Below are 18,314 nucleotides of genomic sequence, written 5' to 3' on the forward strand. Positions count from 1 at the left end.
GGCGCGGGGCGGAGCCTCGTGCGGATCGACCGAAGGCGGGAGGCGGGGCGGGGGAGGGCACGGGGCGGCACGGGGGCGGGGCCATACCCCGGGCGGGGACCAATGGGGCGGCGCCACCGCGGCCGAGCGGGAGATTTGAATCGCGGCAGCGCCACCGGCCGGGTACCGTGCGGCTCAGCGCCCGCCGCCATGGGCGCCTCGGGCAGCGCTCCTACCACCCCCGTGCCCACTTCCCTCCGCAACCGTCATCTGGCTCACGTTAGCGACCCGCGCTCCCCGAGCGCCGGCATCCTGCGAACACCCATCGAGGTACGGCTTTTCCTCCTTTCCTCTCTCTTCAAGGCTCTCGGCGGTTCCTCGGAGCCCGCCGCCCTCCACCCCTTTCTCCTCCCTCCCCCCCGCAGGTGGTGAGCTCCCCCGCCGACAGCCCCAGGCCCGGCCCTGCCCAGGCAGGCTCTCAGGACGCCGACCCGCGCTCGCCGACGCCCGGCATCTCCCGCACGCCCATGAAGGACACGCCGAGCGGTGAGTGCTGGGCCCGCGTCCCCGGGCCTCTAAACTGGCGTGGGGCTGAGCGATGCCCTCTTTGCCCGCAGACAGCGTGGAGTGCCTGGTCAGGCAGCTCGGAGAGGCCTTCGCCGTCGATACCGCGACCCCGGAGCCGCCGTCACCCGCAGCACCGCGCGTGCTTGAGGAGCCGGCCCAGCGGGGCGCCGTGGAGCTGCAGCCCGAGAGGGGCCCCGAGCCCGGCTGCGAGGCGACCGCACGGCCGCACCGCTGCGCCGGGCCCGGCCTGGCCTCTGGTGAGCACCAGGGGCGAGTGGTCTCCAGACAGCATCTCCAACGGGTCTTCTAGCTGACAGGCTGGGGACTGCCTCTCTAAGTGAATTCTGTCTGGGACTGAGGAGTTACACCCCGAGGGAGGGTGCACGGAGTACACAGTAGGGCTCTTTTCAGCATTGCCCAGTGCCAGGACTAGAGGCAATGGGCACAAACCAGATAACAGTAGGTTCCCTCTGAACACCAGGCAGCGCTTCTGTGCTGTGTGGGTAATGATGCGCTGGCATGAGTTGCCCGCAGGCCCTGGGTTCTCCCTGGAGATCTCTGATACCCACACAGATGTGGTCCTTGGCACTCCGCCCTTGGTGTCTCTGCTGGAGCAGGCATTGGTCAGATGGATCCAGAGGTCTCTGCCAGCCTCAGCCTTTATTTTGTTCTGATCCTCTTACTTTTTGGGTAACGTTCTCTGTAGATGAGATCGTATGTCAGGAGGCATTTAAAATCCAAGACCCTTTAGACTTTTTAGTGGCAATTTAGCTTCTTTCCTTCGCTCCTCAGGGAGCAAACACGTAAGACGCAAGGCCAGCAACAAGATCTTGGCAACATCTGGTGGAATTGTCCGTTCTCCCTTCAGTATCCTGCAAGATGATAATTCCCCCAGTGCTCCTGTCCAACGCCAGGTAAATTCCAGTGCCTCATACTGGGTGAGGGGAAGGGAGCTGAAATAACAAATCTTTCCTTTTCCATTTTTGTATAGCTGCAGGTTGGAGCTGTGGCCTCCCAAACCTGTAGAGCCTGGTGATATGATAAGAAAACTTCCATGGGATGATATTACACTTAGATCCCTTTCCAGTCTTGTTCCATATCTATTTTCAGCCTTACCACAACACTACTCCCTTCCAGTGCATCCTTTGTATTTTTTCAGGAAAATCCAATACTCTTATATTGGAATGTCAGATATTCAGTCATAGCTGGATGGTCTGAAAATGGCTTACATGTTTCACTGGGTGTTGAATAACTCAATTAGTCTGTACTTATGCATATACATATTTATATAAACTTTTTTTCCTTCTATAGGCTAAGAAGCTCATACTGGGGGAGAACCCTGGGGAGAAGGAAGTGGCAGTGGATCTGAGCAGGAACCTCAAGGCTGGGAACTGTGCTTGGAGTGACTTGAACAAAGAAAACCAACAGTGTTCTTTTGTGGAGAACTAGAGCTTTCTTTTGCGAAGATCTTGCTGTAATACTCTTCTGAGAGAGCCCTCTAGGAATGGAGGATCCTGAAATAGACTAAGACTCCAGACTCATGATTGCTCTTCATCTTTTCCTGTTGGGAAGATAATACTTATAATGTTATGTATTTCATGTACAGTACAGGCTTTTGTTCTCTATAGGCTGTACTTACTGTATAGTTATCATAGTAAATAAATTAATCTTAAAGCTTAGCTGGTGTTTGATACTTTGTATCTGCTGTGATAGTAGGAGCATTCTGCTTGTCCACTATGTACGTCATCTTTGAATTATTAGTTCCTTAAGCTTAGAGCAGCTTTCCATTAGCTCTGATGCTCAGCTGTCCCCTATCTGTTCCATACTAAGCAGAGCTCAGAGATTTGAGAAGGGTCAGAACCTGGAGTGGTCCAGGCTTATGCAGGAGACTGGAGCTTATGCTGCTTCTGGAGTTCTGCATCTAATCTTAATGTATGCAAAGAATTGTAGATTATTGCAAATAGCTGTGGTGAGGACAAAATCCAAAACAGGGGGAGGATATGCTGTATTTGCGTATATATACCTTAATCTTTCTTAGAAGACAGTGTGATGTAGTGACTTATCAGCAGTTCCTTACAGAGTAGTAGGTGGATGCCATGATGTGGCTATGAGCCAACAACTAGAATACCAGCCAGACATAATAGGTGTGTCAGATCTCCAAGCCTTACAGGGATATAATTTCAGTGCCCCATTCTAACTCAGAGCAGTGAACTTCAGGACACATAGGGCTATTCTCAACAAAACAGCAGAGGAACACCTTCCTTGTGGCCTTAAAAGAGTATATTCTTTAGAGAGATTCAAGGGAGAGCCTTCACAGGAGAAGAGTGGTCCTGGAAATAACACAGTCTGTGGTGCTTATGTCAGCTTTCTTTATTTGCCTGGACTATGGAGATCTAGAACAGACATGAAAGCGGTGGCTGATGGCTACTGGTTAGACAGGGTCACTTCACAATATAGGAATGAGGCAGAAAGAGAAGGAACAGCAAGAAGCAAATAATAAATAAGAAGAAATAAAACATTCTTGGGCATTCTGGAAGGTCTGAGGGCTATCTTTTCCCCCCATTTATCTATAGATAAGACTAAGTTTTCCCCAGTAGAAAATGAGCCCAATTTATGCTACCTGCTTGATAGGGGTTGCAGGTTATAAATCTCAAGCCAATCTCTGAGGCTGCCTGCAGGAATATGACAGCCACATAGAAGCTAGGTATAAAGACAGAGGTATTGAGACAGAGGTCATCCAAGGGCTGGATACCAAAAGTAGATAGAGGGGTTTGAAGGAAGATGCAGGGTGTTTGAACTGTACTATAAAGTCCAGAGATATAACTGTTGTGTTTTGCAGGTCTTCAAGCCTGCAAGAGGCTGGGCTTGCTTAGAGGTAGAGAGAACAGCCAGAGTGTGTACTCCCCCTCCTTCCCCTTTCACTCTAGGAGACCCCTGTAAGCAACCTGTGTGTAGAGAAAAGTGAGAGTGACAAGTGGGTGTTTCCATTGTGCTTGGCTGATGATGCTGTCGCCATGGGCCATGCTTCCGCTGTTCTTTCCCTCTCCTCTGCTGTCCTTAGTTCCAAATCTTGAGGAAGCTGTCCCAGGAGCCCGTGGCAACAGCCATGCCATCTGCTGTAACCCCCAAGCAGCTCACTCTGTTGTCATGGCCAGAAAGGATTCCTGATGGGAGAGGAAGATGAGACATCAGTAAAAGAAATAGGGCTTGGAAAAGGCTTGGCTAAGCCTAGTGCGCTCCCCATAGTCCATGTACCCAGTCTCTCGTGCATCTCCTGCAAATATGATTAACAATCTCTACCTGGCTAATAAGAGCAAGTGTGCAGAAGAACATTTGTGTATGGAGTACAACTAGGGTATCTGGCCAAAGAGCAGTGTTCTTGGGAAGGTCCAGCTAGAACCATCCTCAATGGAAGAGAGTGTTGCCAACTGTTTTCACCATGGAGCCATTGTAAGGCTCAGCTTGGTGCCTGGCCATTGTGCGGTGCTGTAAGAATGTATGAAATAATACTGATGTTTGAGAGCAGTTTAGCTAAGGGTAATATCAATACTTTTCCCTTCTGAAAAACTTGTTTGAAGCCTTGACCTTCTTAACAATAAAGCCAACAGTTCTTAAGATAGTTGTATTTATTATTTAAGCATAAGGAAGTGTTGTAGAGTTTTGGCTGGTATAGAATACGTCCCTTTTAGAAAAATGAAGGATGCATCGCTTTTCCTTGCTTTGGTAGGGATAGAAGACCTCTGGAGACAATGAAAGAGGTACCTCCAGGAGCAACTCACCCACACGTTCTGCTTTCAGGGAGTCCCAGATGTTGCAGTTGAAGTCATCATATCCAGCAAGCAAGAGGCGCCCGCTGCGGGAGAAGGCGACTGACGTGATTCCACAAATGATGCTTTCATGAGAGTACACTATGAGCTCCTGGTCTGCCCGGAGGTCAAAGAGACGGCAGGTGGCATCATCTGAGCCAGTGCAGATGGCTTCGCCATTAGGGAAGAACTGTGGTGGGCACACCAGATGTTAATGAGGCTGTGTGTGTTTCACCCCTCTGCTAACCGCCAGGAAGCCACCTCGTATGTGCTTCCTGGTTGTGTCCTGCCCCCAACCCCAAGAGCAAATATCAAGCTCCTCAGGAGCAGGTGTGGCAGAAGGATCGCCATGTGTCAGCTGAGAAAAGCTGTACATTGCAGGAAGCTAGCAGGCTCGTTTCATCAGCAGAAAGAGATTACACTGATAAACTTCCTGTCCTGTCACCTGTAGAGCTCTGGTAAGAATCCTTGCCTCTGTGGTGAATACGTCCCCAGATCTCTCTCCTGCCTTACATAAAGATTTCCTCTTCAGATGATCTTGTGATCCCAAGTTACTACCTCACTTGTGTCTTCTATCGAAGATCCTAGATTATGCCTGAACTGGGGTTCCCAACAGCTGGTACAAGCAAAGCAGCATGAACACATGTTATACAGTGCTGAGCTCCACAGATGATGGTGTACTGGCTGGGTCCAAGCCAGGTTTGGAAAATGGAAGGTGCTTTGGAGCCCCAGTGCTGGGAAGAACCAGCCCCCAACCTGAACTCAGGCCCTCCTTGCTTCAGGCTGGATCCCAAGGCCCTTGTTCCTCATGCGGCTGTGACAACCTCTCTCAACTTTGACCCAAGACTCTTTCATTTTTAGCCCCCCCTCTTTTTTCTCTTCTTCCCCCCTACCACACAGATGGCATACATACGCAGATGGCATTGATATCAGACTCGTGCCCCGAGAATGTCTGGCGGCAGGTACCCTCCCGCACGTCCCACAGTTTGGCAGTGGCATCACAGGCCCCAGAGATGAACAGTTTGAAGTCTGGGGAAACTGCCAAGCTCATACAGTCTCCAGTGTGACCCAGGAATACGGTCTTCTGCTGCCCTGTCTCAATGTCCCAGAGTGCACTGTGGGAGAGAAGACTTGTCAGAGCCAGACAAGGCCATACAGTGCCGTTAGCTGGGTTAAAGTTGTCCTGCTTGCAGAACAAAGGAGGGAAGTCATGGGCCTGGCTACCACATGAAATGAGTGGGAGTGTAGACCCTGCCGTTTCACCAGCAGACCGGTATCTTGACCTGACCTCAACAAGGAACACCAGCAGCTGCTCTGCCAAGGGAGAGCAATGAGTCTGCCTTCCTGAGTTGCACTTTTGGCCTTCAGGTAAAACAATTCACCCTCACATAAAGCGGGAAGAAAGGTGCTGTAGAGTGAAAGAGCACCACTTGCTGAGCCATAAGAGCCAGAGGGGCTGCACAGTCTATGCTTGAGATCACATACCACCCTGAGGAGGAGTTCTCTCAAAATGCAATATATGAGACCAGTGTGAGTTTTCAATGCCTGTGGCTGCTTGTGTCAGTAGGATATAGAGGATAACACTTACCACGTGGTATCTCCAGAGCTAGTCACAATACTGTTGTCGTCAAGAAATCTGCAGCAAGAGAGGTAACCTGCGGAGCAGGAATCGGTAAGTATGAGAGACAGAGCATGGCTAAAGAGCGAGGTTTGGAAGCAGAGGCGCCCAGTTCACTGGTAGGTAGAACACCCTACCTGTATGAGCTGAGAGTTCCCTGCTCACTTTGACGTTGCCTTCACGTGTCTTGAGGTTGTAGATGGAGCACATGTTGTCGAGGCCCCCACAGGCCACAAAATTGCCTGAGGGTGCATAGGCACAGGTCATGACCCAGGAAGAACGCAAAGGGATGGCATGAACCTGGGAGGAAAAAATAACACGTCTGGACTCTGGCAGCAGAGGAGAGGGAAAAGCAGGGCAGCATCTGAAGGGTTCCAATCCCATATCCCATCCTAGTTATCTGCAACCCCGTGACTCTTACCTTGTTAGTTGTGTATGTGTCCCACACAATCAGTTTCCCATCTTGTGAGGCACTGACCAGAAGTCTGTGAGAAAGGAATAAGATTGTGTTAGTAGGTCTTTCTCTGCCAGGGCCTTCTTGCTCTCTACATCTACACACTGCCGGGCACCCAGCAGATCAGCAGAGCATCTTTCTCACTTGGAGTCCGTCGACCAGTGCATGGCATAGATCTTGGCCAAGTGCCCACGCAGAGTCCTTCTGGTCCGCATCTGAATGCGACCAACAACCTCCACTCCAGACACAATCTGAGGAAGGAGCAGGGGGAGGGAAAGAATTAATCTGGGATCAGCAGGAGCTGTACTGCCCCCCTATTCCTGCTTCCTAACTGCTTCCAGCCAGGAGAAACCCCTTGGAAGTGATGCTAGCTGACTTCACATATGCTAACCTGCCCAACCTTACCTGAGCAAGTGTTGTGTCTGCACAAGCTTTCCGGGCATCCTGGAGGAGAGACAAGAGTGGATGAGACAGAAAAAAAGCTGAGTGATGAAGACAAGAGCACATAATATTCAGGCACATTCCCCAAAGGCTCATCTAAAATGGATAGTAGTTTTGCTTTGTTTGCATTGCACCCAGCACAAGGGATTCCTGGTCTGTGACAAGGGCTGCTCAGCACCAGTCAAACAAGCAGTAGAGAGGTGAGTCTAAGGCTGTCCAGTTCCCCATGCAACACCTTTTCCACTAACCCTCCAGCCTGACAGAACACCAGCTGCCCCACAGAGAGAGGTCTGGAGATGAATTAGCCCTTGCTCATCTGCAGACATGATGTGAACACCCATTCCCTTCTCCTCCTTGTCTCCTTTTCCTTCCAGTCCCTCCCTTCAGACTAGGAAGATCTCCATTAGCATTTAGAGGGCTGTGTGGTGCTGCAGAAAGCTCCAAGGATGTACTTGGAGAAAGCTCAGCTCCAAGCTGGAGACTTGGACACAAGGGATAGGCACCCTGTCAGCACAACTATTGCCAGTGTTACCGCAATCTGCTTCTTCAGCTGCTCAGCCTCCTGCTTCATCTGTTCCATTTCCCCCATCTTTCTGAGCTAGAGGTGGCTTTCTCTACGTGGGCAACCTTGAATCTGGAAAGACAAATCAAGGGAGAGAGATGTGAGGTAGAAAGGCCAACAATAGGACTGCTCAGTTATGGAAATGCAGGTATTTCTAATAAAAGCTGATTTTTGGTTGAACAGCTGGAATTATCTCACTGTATCCAGTCGATGCCCTCAGCATTTGGGAAGGTCATATACTGGACATCAGCAAAAGTCCTTTTGGTCTTGTGTCCTGCTTACATTAACACTGAGAAGCTGAAGAGCTTCTTGCTGGAGTTCTGCTGCACTTGCCCACATATTTATTCAATTACAAGCTCTCTGTGTCAGAGCCTACAAAGCCCTGGGTATGCTTTACCCTGTCCATGGCCAAACTGTCTCAGCTCCAGGAGATGAAACTTGATGAGGGATATCCAGAGGCTGTGGGACTGATTTCCAGTCCTTTGTCATAGGCAAAGCATCAAAAGGCAGTGCTCACCAGTCCTCCATCAAGGAAACTGAGGAATTGTGAAGGTGCTCTATCAGAGTTCCCTTCTAGTTTCCTATTAAAAATAAAAACTAAAAAAAGTAGTGGAAACCTAGGGATGAATCTGAGAATAACACAGGCAGATAGTGATTTCTCCTACTTTCCCAGCTCCAGTTTTTCACTGGCTTCCAAAGCTAGTGGCAGCATTGCGACATGCAAGGCTTTCACAGGTTTTCTACATAGTTGTAGTTGTCCTGTCACTTTTTGTGCCGTTGTTGAAGCTTAGTATCCTCAACTCAGTAGTATGCTTTTTGAAGAAGTTCCAGGTTCTGATACACCCAAATGGCTCTAGTTTCACTTGGAGGTTCCCAGGTTTGAGTTGAAAGAATCTGCAAATGAATGGTCTCTCTTCACCTCAGTGTCACTCAGAATTGTATCGATCTTTCTCATATTCATCTTTATCCATCTCTTTTGCAGAATGCAGAGCACACTTAGTCATTCCTTACATGTAAACGGTTGCATCCCATCACCTCCGTTGTTCTCTAAGCACTTTGCAGTTGTTTTCAGAGCACAGATGATATGCTTGGGTAGAGAGGCAACGAACCAGAACTGCAATTCGTGTTCAAGTTACAGCTACACTATATGATTGCACAACATCTCAGTTTTGTTCTCTCTTTTCCATTTGGTGTACTTAAAACTCAACCAGTGATTCTGACATCTCCACTCTTGTAGACAAAGACAGTCTTTATTATTTCGGTCCTTCTCCTTGGTAGGTATGTTCATCCAGAAATGTTTTAGGTGTTCACCCTTAAAGCTGTCACTTTGTCCAAGGCCTGTGAGACTTCAGCAGCACCTGCAGAACTATCACTAATCCCTGTGAGCCACAGCATCTCTATCCTGCTCTGGCCTGTTGCCTAAAGGCCTTGCTTCCTCTATGAGAGGCTGCTTTCTGGCTGTAGGCACTCCCCAGGTACTGACAGCTTCTGAGCAGCGGTGATGAGGAGGCCTTGCAGATTTCAGTAGCAAGCTCCTAATCTCGTGGTGTTTGTCCCTCAGCTGTGGTGTACAGACAAGCTCTGGATGCTGTGTGCAGCTCTGGTCACTGCCTCCTAGCACACTAAGTGGTAAACCTGAACTTTCAGCATCCCCAAGCAGACCAGCTCCTTCATTCTGGTCCAGAACTTGCACTCTCAGTTTTCCCCAGGACCGATCCTGCCTCCCTTCCACCATGTCTCCACAGCCCTTAGCTCTGGATGCCTGTTTTAGCTGGACACCTCTTCTGATCCCCATTCACTCTCTCCTTCCATCCTCCCCTGTTTGGTCCCCAAAGCATGAAGGCTTGGCTTCTCCATGGTAATCTCCTCCATAGAATCACAGAACCAGAGAATATCCCAAGTTCGAAGGGATCCACAAGTATCTTTGAACCCAGCTTCTGACTCCACGCAGCATCACCCAAACTTCAAACCCTACGTCTGAGGGCAGTGTCCAAACATTCCTTTATCTCTGACAGCTTAGGGCCATGTCCATTGCCCTGGGTAGCTTGTTCCAGGGCCCCACTGCCCCCCAATGAAGAACCCTTTCCTAAATCCCAACCTGACCCTCCCAGTGCAGCTCCATGCCATTCCCTTAGGTCCTGTTACTGCCACCAGGGAGAACTCATCCACAAACTTCTCCTGGCTGGAACAGCACTGTCTCTCTGCTGTGCAGCCCATCACTTCACAGAACTCTGCCTGACTAAAATCACCATCCACTCACCTTCCCTAAGCCATCCTTGTGGACTTCTGTTTTTGTCTGCTTAGACCTGAAGAGTAATGAGAGACATTTTTCCCAGTTCATTCCACTCCTGCAATTCTTCCCCAAATGAAAACTGTCTGCACACACGTCCCCTGGCACTCCATGAATCCACACTCTTCTGTATCTCTCCTGTTTGTTTCTTTTAACCCTGTCTCTTCCTTTCCATTGATGTATTTTTTTCCTCATACACAGCACTAAAGAGATATTTTCTAGGAGCCATCTCTGCCAAGGTACTGGACTAGATGCAGGGCTTTCAGAGCTGACAGGAAGATCAAAGGGCAGGGGCATGATCTCAAAGGATGGATAAAAAGGGCTAAGTATAGAGAAGGTACAGCTCAGGTTCAGATCTCCACCTGAATCTTTAAATCCCTTTGAGGGAACAATCTAAATGATGTTGGGAATTGTTCTCGGCCCCAGGACAAGGAGTCACAGATGAAACTAGGGCTACCTACTGTTGCTCACCAGGCACCTCCACCTATCACATCCCACTGAAATTTGTTCAGAGCAAGTTACGAAGTCCCCACTGCAGAGCAGCTGTACCCTGGGAGGGCCATGGCAGGTGTGCAGAAGACCAGCTCGTCATGTAAATTTGGGGCAGGAAATAGGGGAACTGAATATGGGAAGATGAAGGGAACACGGAATGGAGCTTGGAGCCTGGCCAAGGCACAGTAGTGCCCTGAGCAAAACCTTAGGGATGCACATTTCTTAGGGATCTGCAGATAAGCTCATGGAACCTGTCAAGATTGCTTTTAAATGGAAAGGCTTCCAAGTGGTGCACTCCCAGTGCTTTCTGGAAGTAACAGCTCTTTCAGATTGATGCTAAGCAGTAGAGGAAACCAAACTGTTTGGTCTCTTTGACGAAGCATTTTTCCCCCTTCTTCCTTTTCTGGTGAACTGGCTGGAGCCCCCTGTTGCAGTGCTCTTGTTGGTGGACTGCCAGACTCATTCTGAGCCCCTGGGCATCTTCTCTATCTTTTGCTGCCACAGCATGTCTTGTCAGGGCAGTAGCCATGTACCTTGAACCATGTCAGGGCAGCATCCCATCCTACACCCCCAGGCACTGTCCTACTGAGCCACAAGCACCATGTGCATGTGGGGTTGAGCAACAGGTGGTAGAAAAGGGAGTTGGACCCTCAAATTTTCTCACCTCAGGGTGGATGCCCCCACACTGCGCAGGGAGCGATCTCTGTGGGATGCTGAAGGAGGTCTGCAAATAGAAAGAGGAAAGATGCAGGAAGGAAGACTGAATATTAATAGGTAGCATCCCTGGGTCTCCGCATAATCCCCTGGCTGGCCTTGCATGCTCGCCCTGGTGACCCTGGGCTCCTTGCAGAGCCGGATACAGAGATGATCCCCCTCTCCTTTGATTGAGATCAAAAGCCAGGGTAAAATTACCCTGCTCTGCTCCCCTCTTTCTGTGGGCTGCTCTCCATCTAAAAAAAAATGGATGGCTGCAAAAAAGTATGCAGGAACACACCAGTAGCACAGGGTGGTGCACACCAGCTCCCTCAGGGGAGGCAATGCCCTCCTGCACCAGTTTGGAAGCCAGTGGGATTTAGTCGTCATGGTGAGAACAAGTGACCTCATCCCAGTGCAGAGCCCCTCATCACTGTAAAGGCACCTCAGCACCACCCCAACTTCTTCACCAGCTCTTCCCTCCCTCTTCCTCGGATACCTGCACACAGGATCAGCACCTGTGCAAAGATCCCAGTGCACACCACAGCATCAAACCAGGAAACCCAGGGTCCCAAGTGCCAGCTTCACCACAGTGACATGGGGGATAACAAAACAGCATCCTTACCAGGATCTGTAGTGCAGGCTGGGCTGCCTTCCCTAGATGGGACTCTCACAGCCTGCCTCGCAGCTGAGGATGGCTTCCCACCAGACAGAAGGTCCTCGTCCCCTCGTGGTGGCCAGTCGGTCCTGTCGTCCACCCTGGCTCCCTCTCAGCTCCTCAGTCTCTCCCAGGACTGATCTCCCCATGGGGAGCTGGAAGGCTGTGGACGGGAGGGGCCAGGGGAGGGCTGATTCCAGGAGCAGCGTCAGGCAAATTAAATCAGACACCAGAGACTTGGGGAAATCGGATTGGGACATAATGCAAAGCAGGTGGATGGGGAGGGGTGAAAAGAGAGAGTAGCACACTCCTCCTGAAGGGAAAGCTACCATTGCGGGCATATTTGAATCCCTGTTTATGTGAGCCACAAACTAATAAAGCAAAGATTAGCCAGAACAGGCTAGGATTATAAACCACCAGGGCAGGGCTTGTGCACCTCATGGTCCACAGGAATTCCCATTTTTGTGGGCATGGAGCGCCACTCATGCCCTGTGCATGTCAGGAAGAGGAAATGGTGTCGCTCACAGTAGCCCTGCCAAGGCAAGACCCACAGTAGTAAAGGGTAAGGGTCCCAGGCTCTCTGGGCAGCAAACTTCAGCTCTGCAGGGGGAAAACAGAACTGGGTGCAGAGGCCAGAAGCAGCAAAAGATTTGGTCGTGTGCCTTTTGGCAGCCACTTCAGTGGGATGCTGCGAGGGGATTATCTTGGCCTCAATCTTTTTTAATCTCTCCCGCAGCTTTGGCCCAAGCCTGAGATAAATACCTTTTAACGGATCTCATCTGACGTCAGGAAGCCATCAGTCTAATCACCCAAGCCACCTTTGGGTAGAGCAAGCCAGAGCTGTGGACGCTGGCCCCACACCCCACCAAAAAGGGTCTCGTCAAGCAAGAAACATCCAGCAACCCCATGTAAGACACGGGGAGGAACCTGTGGATGCTAGGACCTTGTGGATCTCCTTCTAAGGGTAGGGAAATTTTGAAACACATGCATCACATTTTCTTTTTTCCCATGATCCTGGAAAGATTAGGAGGCAAAAAGGGTTGTTGATGCATGATACCCAGGTTTGTGTATTCCTTAGCAAGTGTCAGGATTCAGAAGGGGGAAAGGCTTCCCTGCTTCAATCCAGATCCTTCAGCACTGTGGGACTGAGGCTAACACATGTTCCACTAGGCTGGGGCCTTCAGACAAACAGCAAGGAGGGGAACACCCATGCACCTCTTACAAAACTGGCCCCAATTGTTCAGATTTCTTCCCTTCCATACGACATTTGCGGTCTCCATGCAGCTCTCATCAAAGCCTGTTTCATAGCTCTGATGCTTCCCAAGAAAACACTCACTGCTCTTTTTCATACTCCATATCCACCTCATTCAATTCCTGTTTGGCTACAATATAATCCCATCTCTGGACGCTAATCCCCTGGGCAATGACAGCAGATTGTCTCTATATCAGCATGGAAAATTATAAACAAAATATCTGCCTTCACAGACAATTTGGTGCATGAAAAAAGAAAAGAAAAGAAACCTCACTTCACAGGGAAAGGTGAGTGTATGGTGCTTTTTCTTAAAGGAGCTCCCATATTTTCCAGGGGTAAGCCATAACAGAGCTTTCTTACCCTATCAGAAGTAGATGGCATCTGGACAAATACTTTGTTTTATTTCATTAAGGGCTCTATCTCCTTCCATCATTTGTTAATTAAATTTCCATCAGCAACCAATCTGCATGTGTCCCTCCTCGTGTACAGACTCAAGCTCCCACTACGTGTGTCCAGCACTTTCCTTTTATTCCATATATTCACAGTGTCTCATCCTCCCTTGCACACGCCAGTCTTGAAGTTCAAGGTTTGCAGGCACCAAGGAAATCCAGAGGCTTCTCTCCTTTGAATTCCTTAATATGAGATAGCCCTTGGCCCCTCAAAGTCTCCAGGCTTCTCCTAGAACTCTTGGCTTTGGCCCCAGAGGACCAAGAAGCTTGTTCTGAGAGGAATCTGGCAAAGGGGACTGCCTTCCTACTTCTGAACAACACAAACATGTTGTCAAGGCGCTGAAAAAAGATCCTGGTGTATCTAGCTTTAGTACTCTGTTCCCGCTACCATTTTTCAGCTGCTGGGCAGTCACAGAGAAGAAAACTGCATTCCCTCCCCATCACTATGTCTCTAACATGCTAATTAACTGCTCCAGGCCTTTGTGGTCCCACGACTACCAAGACCTGTGAACCCACTGTGTGTGCCAGTCTTGCTCAGAGCCCCAACTACTTAGAACTCATCTCTGGCCCGCAGCTCCTTGGGGTGCTGTATCCTTTCTGAGACAGACTTGTGCCTTTGACTCATAGGCCTGGCTCCACCACTGGGAACAAGAAGCTCTGGGGAAGATCTGCTGCTGTGGTCATCCTCCTGATATTCTTCTCCATTGGGCTGTTTCTCTTCTGTGTCTCTCTGCTCCATCAGCTCTTCTGCCTTCACCCGCTCCTGCAGCCATAGAGAAAAATGATGTGAACCTCTCCTAGTAGGATCTCACACCTGCTCACAGGGCCTGGAGAGACGCATATGGTCTTTGCCACATCCATCCAACCCTGCCAAAATCCATTCTCTCTTGCAGGACTCATCAGAGGCTGGCTTCCTCCAGTGACTTCGTCCACCGCGTATCTTGTCAGAGAACAACCATGAACTGCTGCCCCATGGGGAAACTCAAAAGTGATTCTTCATAGGACCTGACCTAGTTTGAAGGTGTTTGTTATGTTCCTCCAGCATGGCCCTTTACCTGTTCAGCATGCTCTGCAGAGTGCGTGTACCAGAGAGCAATGGCACAGCGCCTGCCTTGGCTCACTGCCCGCACACCGTGGGGATTCTCCTTGCCAGAACTGAAGGCTACTAGTCTCCCACATTTAGGATGCACATTAGCCTGTCAGAAGAGAGAAAAGAATGAAATCAGCAGCCCCTTGCTCTGGGGCACACCGTACTTCTACAGATGTAGTGCTGCCTACAGACTGCAGGTGCCTGGAATATCTCTGCTAGAAAGGAGTTAACCTTCTCTGTTTGAGATTTGCCTCAATTTGCTTTCAGCTGCCCCCTATTTGAATTTGCTACAACACTAGTGCTGAACTTGGCTGCCTCCCACCTAGTCTAAATTTCATGCTCAGTCCTTTGTCCCTCATTTGGTCAGTCCCAGACCTACCGTGACAGTCACAGTGTCCATTTCAGTGAAGAAAAGACTCCCGCCTTGGAAGTCATCATTGAGGTAGAGAATGCCACTGTGGACAAAAAGAAAGAGGACATATGGATGGTGAAACTCATTCAGCCATAGTGCTTTCCTACACTACTTGCTACAAGAGAATGCAGCACCTAATTAGTGCCAGAGGTTCAAAAAAAAAAAATGACTCTATCAATTATCATGAGAATCCATTTGGGGAGTGTTAAATACAGCAGTGCTTAGCTCAGGGGAGTCCTGAGCTGCAAGCCACAGGAGGTTAGAGGAGTACTCCATGGAGGTAGATCCACACACTCATTCTGGCTTTTGCTTTTTTTTTTTCCTTTCTGTGAAGTGCAGGAAAGACCATAGTCAAATAAGTGAAAAAAAAGAACCACAAAATGGGTGAGTTGTTCTTCATATTCAATTAAACCAAAGAGAGAATGTCAAAGGAATAAAGGGCTCATCATCAAGACTAGCTGAATAAAATAGATATCAACACTGTGGTTGCAGAAGCAAAATATTAAATACATAATTACGATTACATGATTACCAGTCCCAGAGTCCATAAAGTTATAGATCTTCTCCCATAAGGTTTTAAAAAGAATCAAATCAGGGTTGTAACATAGGGCTAGAGGAAAGCTACAATGGCTTTCATGCATACAAAGGGGCAGGAAGATTGGCTGAGCCATCAACAGGCCCATCAGCTCTACTTCAGAAGTCTGCAGGGCTTTCAAATCCATTTCTGACGAGACAGATAATGGAAGGACAGGAGGTACATGGAAAACAGTTTCATTACAAGGATATACTAAAAGCAGTTGGTTAGTCACATAATCTTTGACAAAACAGTTAATTTCTCAAGGAAAGATAACGTGCTCAGTTTTGTTATTTTGGACTCTGCTAAAATCTTACCAGAACATTGTCATTAGAGAAATTACTAACTGACACAAAGAAGGTAAAGAAGAGCATGTGAACACTACACAGTGAATAGAACACAAGTGGCATGGAGAGGACTACTGTTCACCTGGACAAGGATTACTGGAACTCTTGGACCCCCTGGCCCAATTCTGTTTAATATTTAATTAACAGGTAGAGCACAAATACACAGAAGAAATCCAGGAAGTTTTTAAATGGTGTTTCTTAGACTGGAACATACGATCCTCTTTCAAAAGGACACTACAAGAGCATGACCCTTATTGAGCTGCTTGGTCTATCACACTCCCCTCTGTAAGAGGGCAGAACACTCCTAGAAACAGCTTAGTAGCACTGATCCAGGAAAGATATTTAATATACATTGACATACAAGTCAGAATTCTACGATTCAGGAAGGAGTAAGGTGATAGGAGAAACCTGCAAAGGAAGCAGAGAACTAACCAGTTATAGAAACAGAGCCTTGTAACTTTACAATCTGACTTTATTAAGTCAACATCTATGGAAGAAGGGAAATAGAATTAAAGACACCAAATGAATTTCTTCTAATTCCTACATCCCTACCATAGGCTGTTCAGAGCAAATTTCTGCTCTGGGTCCAGCTGCCAAACAAAGAAAAGGCATACAAAATCTTTTGGTGCCTAGGGATGAGATGGTGAATAGGGGGTAAAAAACAACCAACCAACTGAAAACATAGTGAATTGATCACATTTGGCTGCAATGTGCCAGACTTCTCACCATCCTGAAAGCTGATTTGTTTCTTTCACAGAAGAGTGACTGTTACAGTCAGAAAGATAAGTGCAGTGGAAAGGCTATGCAGGAGTGGAATAGCAAAATGGACAACAGGAAAGGAATGCTCACCCATCTCCAGGGATCTAGGCTCATGGGGAAAAAACTCCACAAGAGAGGGATCTCCAACCAGAGATCCTTTCCTAGTGGCAGTCAGCCCTTATATAAGGTCTAAAGAGGCGTGGCCAGGCTCTACCCCTTCTGGTCACATAGCTGAATTGCCTTCACCTGTGCTCCCAGGGCTAACTGGGTCCTTTCCCCTGGTGATCAGTCAGCTGTTCAGGCCATGACTCAACAGCTCCCATCTAGTAACAAAATCTGCTTCAGTCTGGAACGACCTCTCACATGCAGTGGAACACATGCAGTGGAAAATCCCAACACAAAGTACTGATGGTGAACCCTCAGAGAGATAAGTGGGAGAATAGTCACCAAAGTACACTGACAGCTCAAACAAAGGAAATTCAAAGACCCTGGTTCTCCCTGTCCTGTAATGTGTGAACAATGGGAGAGTAAGATTGAGAAACACAGAACAAAATTCAAATAAACATCTTTTTCTAAGTGCCAGCAATAGCCTGTAGCACTGTGAGAGACAAAAGACAAATTAATGTCTACTTGGTTGTAGATCCATCAGCCTCTCAGTCTCATTGTGCTCTCTGTCAACACTGAACATGGGGAGGGAAAGAGCAGACCAACTTTCCAGCCTAGAGAAGGTGTATGACACCTCACTCTGAATCCACTGATGCAGCCTTCAACTACACGCTATAGCCCTCACTTCGAGCCATCAACCCACTAGCTGGTTTTTACAAGCTGAGCTCATACTTTCTTGGGGCTTGGGAGACATTTTGACTTCCACAAGCTCTAATGCAGATCCCTTTCTCTTACCTGTAGTCCCTGTAGACATAGGCAGGTGGCTCTTTCCAGCACTCTTTCCCCTCAGGATCCAACAGACAGTTATCAGCATGGACAGGATGACTGAGATCCATGCGACCTTCCTGCTCTTCTGAAAAGAGAAGTTGCAAAAAAGAATAAGAGCATTTTAAATTTCAAGAAAGAATAAGGCAGAGAGTGAGGGACACACGAGAATAAAGGGAAGAGAGTCTTCTGAAAGCATGTGGCTGGGACAAGGAAAAAGGCTCTCCAGGAGCAGGGACTATCAGGGTGAAGGATTCTTTACCTTCTACTGCTGTGCGGCACACAAGGTGTGTGAATGAGAAATGCAGTTTCTTTCCTGGAGTGAAATAGGATTCTATGATTTTCCGTGATTTCTCACTGGCCTGCAGAAGCAATTTGGCATCTCTCCAGTCCACGTCCCCATTCTGGGCTAGCTACAAGTGAAAAACAAGCCTGTTAGAATACTCACAGAGATACTCTAAGAACTGACACGTGTACAGAGTCTGTACACAGATCTGTGTAAACTCCTGTGGTCATGCATGTAAGAAAATAATGATTTGTCATATGTCAGGTGTGCATGTGTGCAGTGCAGTGATTCCTTCCCTCTACTCAGCCTGTGAAGCCACATCTGTAGTGTGCAGCATCACTTTGTGTCCCAGGATAGGAGGGACACTAGCAAAGTGGAGTCACCCATCAGTCAAATGTCCTAGGACAGATGGAGATATGGAACACATGACTTAGAAGACTAGAGAAGAGAAGGCCAAGGGAGGATCTAACTGCAGTCTCCCATCACCTGAAAGGCAGTCAAGGAGAAGATGGAACCAGTCACTTCTTAGAGGGACTCAGTGAAAAGACAAGAGGCAATGGGTGTAAGTTTCAAGAAGAGAAATTTTGGCTAGATATAAGGATAAACAACGTGTCCTTGAGATCTGTACAGCACTGAGAAAAGCACCCAGAGGGGA

General features: G+C 48.5%; 3 protein-coding genes across 3 annotated transcripts; 1 reads left to right on the forward strand and 2 right to left on the reverse strand.

Moving 5' to 3' along the window:
• The first annotated feature begins 114 nt into the window (after positions 1 to 114).
• CDCA3 (cell division cycle associated 3) lies at positions 115 to 2,240 on the forward strand. The gene is made up of 5 exons (XM_072327168.1): positions 115 to 309; positions 405 to 525; positions 597 to 803; positions 1,339 to 1,460; positions 1,858 to 2,240. Exons 1-5 carry the CDS (start codon positions 190 to 192, stop codon positions 1,993 to 1,995), a joined length of 708 nt encoding a protein of 235 aa, XP_072183269.1. The 5' UTR covers positions 115 to 189; the 3' UTR covers positions 1,996 to 2,240.
• Positions 2,241 to 2,900: 660 nt separating this feature from the next.
• On the reverse strand, positions 2,901 to 11,643 carry GNB3 (G protein subunit beta 3). Its single transcript, XM_072327167.1, has 11 exons — positions 11,528 to 11,643; positions 10,874 to 10,933; positions 7,398 to 7,499; positions 6,830 to 6,868; positions 6,569 to 6,675; positions 6,392 to 6,455; positions 6,108 to 6,270; positions 5,941 to 6,007; positions 5,266 to 5,467; positions 4,326 to 4,542; positions 2,901 to 3,710 (listed from the first exon to the last, which is right to left on the reverse strand). Exons 3-11 carry the CDS (start codon positions 7,452 to 7,454, stop codon positions 3,604 to 3,606), a joined length of 1,023 nt encoding a protein of 340 aa, XP_072183268.1. The 5' UTR covers positions 7,455 to 7,499; positions 10,874 to 10,933; positions 11,528 to 11,643; the 3' UTR covers positions 2,901 to 3,603.
• A 1,676-nt stretch (positions 11,644 to 13,319) lies between these two features.
• LOC140247459 (prolyl 3-hydroxylase 3-like) lies at positions 13,320 to 16,616 on the reverse strand. Its single transcript, XM_072327169.1, has 4 exons — positions 16,534 to 16,616; positions 14,731 to 14,806; positions 14,317 to 14,457; positions 13,320 to 14,024 (listed from the first exon to the last, which is right to left on the reverse strand). The coding sequence occupies exons 2-4, from the start codon at positions 14,749 to 14,751 to the stop codon at positions 13,812 to 13,814; spliced, it is 375 nt and encodes a 124-aa protein (XP_072183270.1). The 5' UTR covers positions 14,752 to 14,806; positions 16,534 to 16,616; the 3' UTR covers positions 13,320 to 13,811.
• Between the last annotated feature and the right edge of the window lie 1,698 nt (positions 16,617 to 18,314).

The sequence above is a fragment of the Excalfactoria chinensis genome, chromosome 1 (assembly GCF_039878825.1).
Source record: "Excalfactoria chinensis isolate bCotChi1 chromosome 1, bCotChi1.hap2, whole genome shotgun sequence".
NCBI lineage: Eukaryota > Metazoa > Chordata > Aves > Galliformes > Phasianidae > Excalfactoria > Excalfactoria chinensis.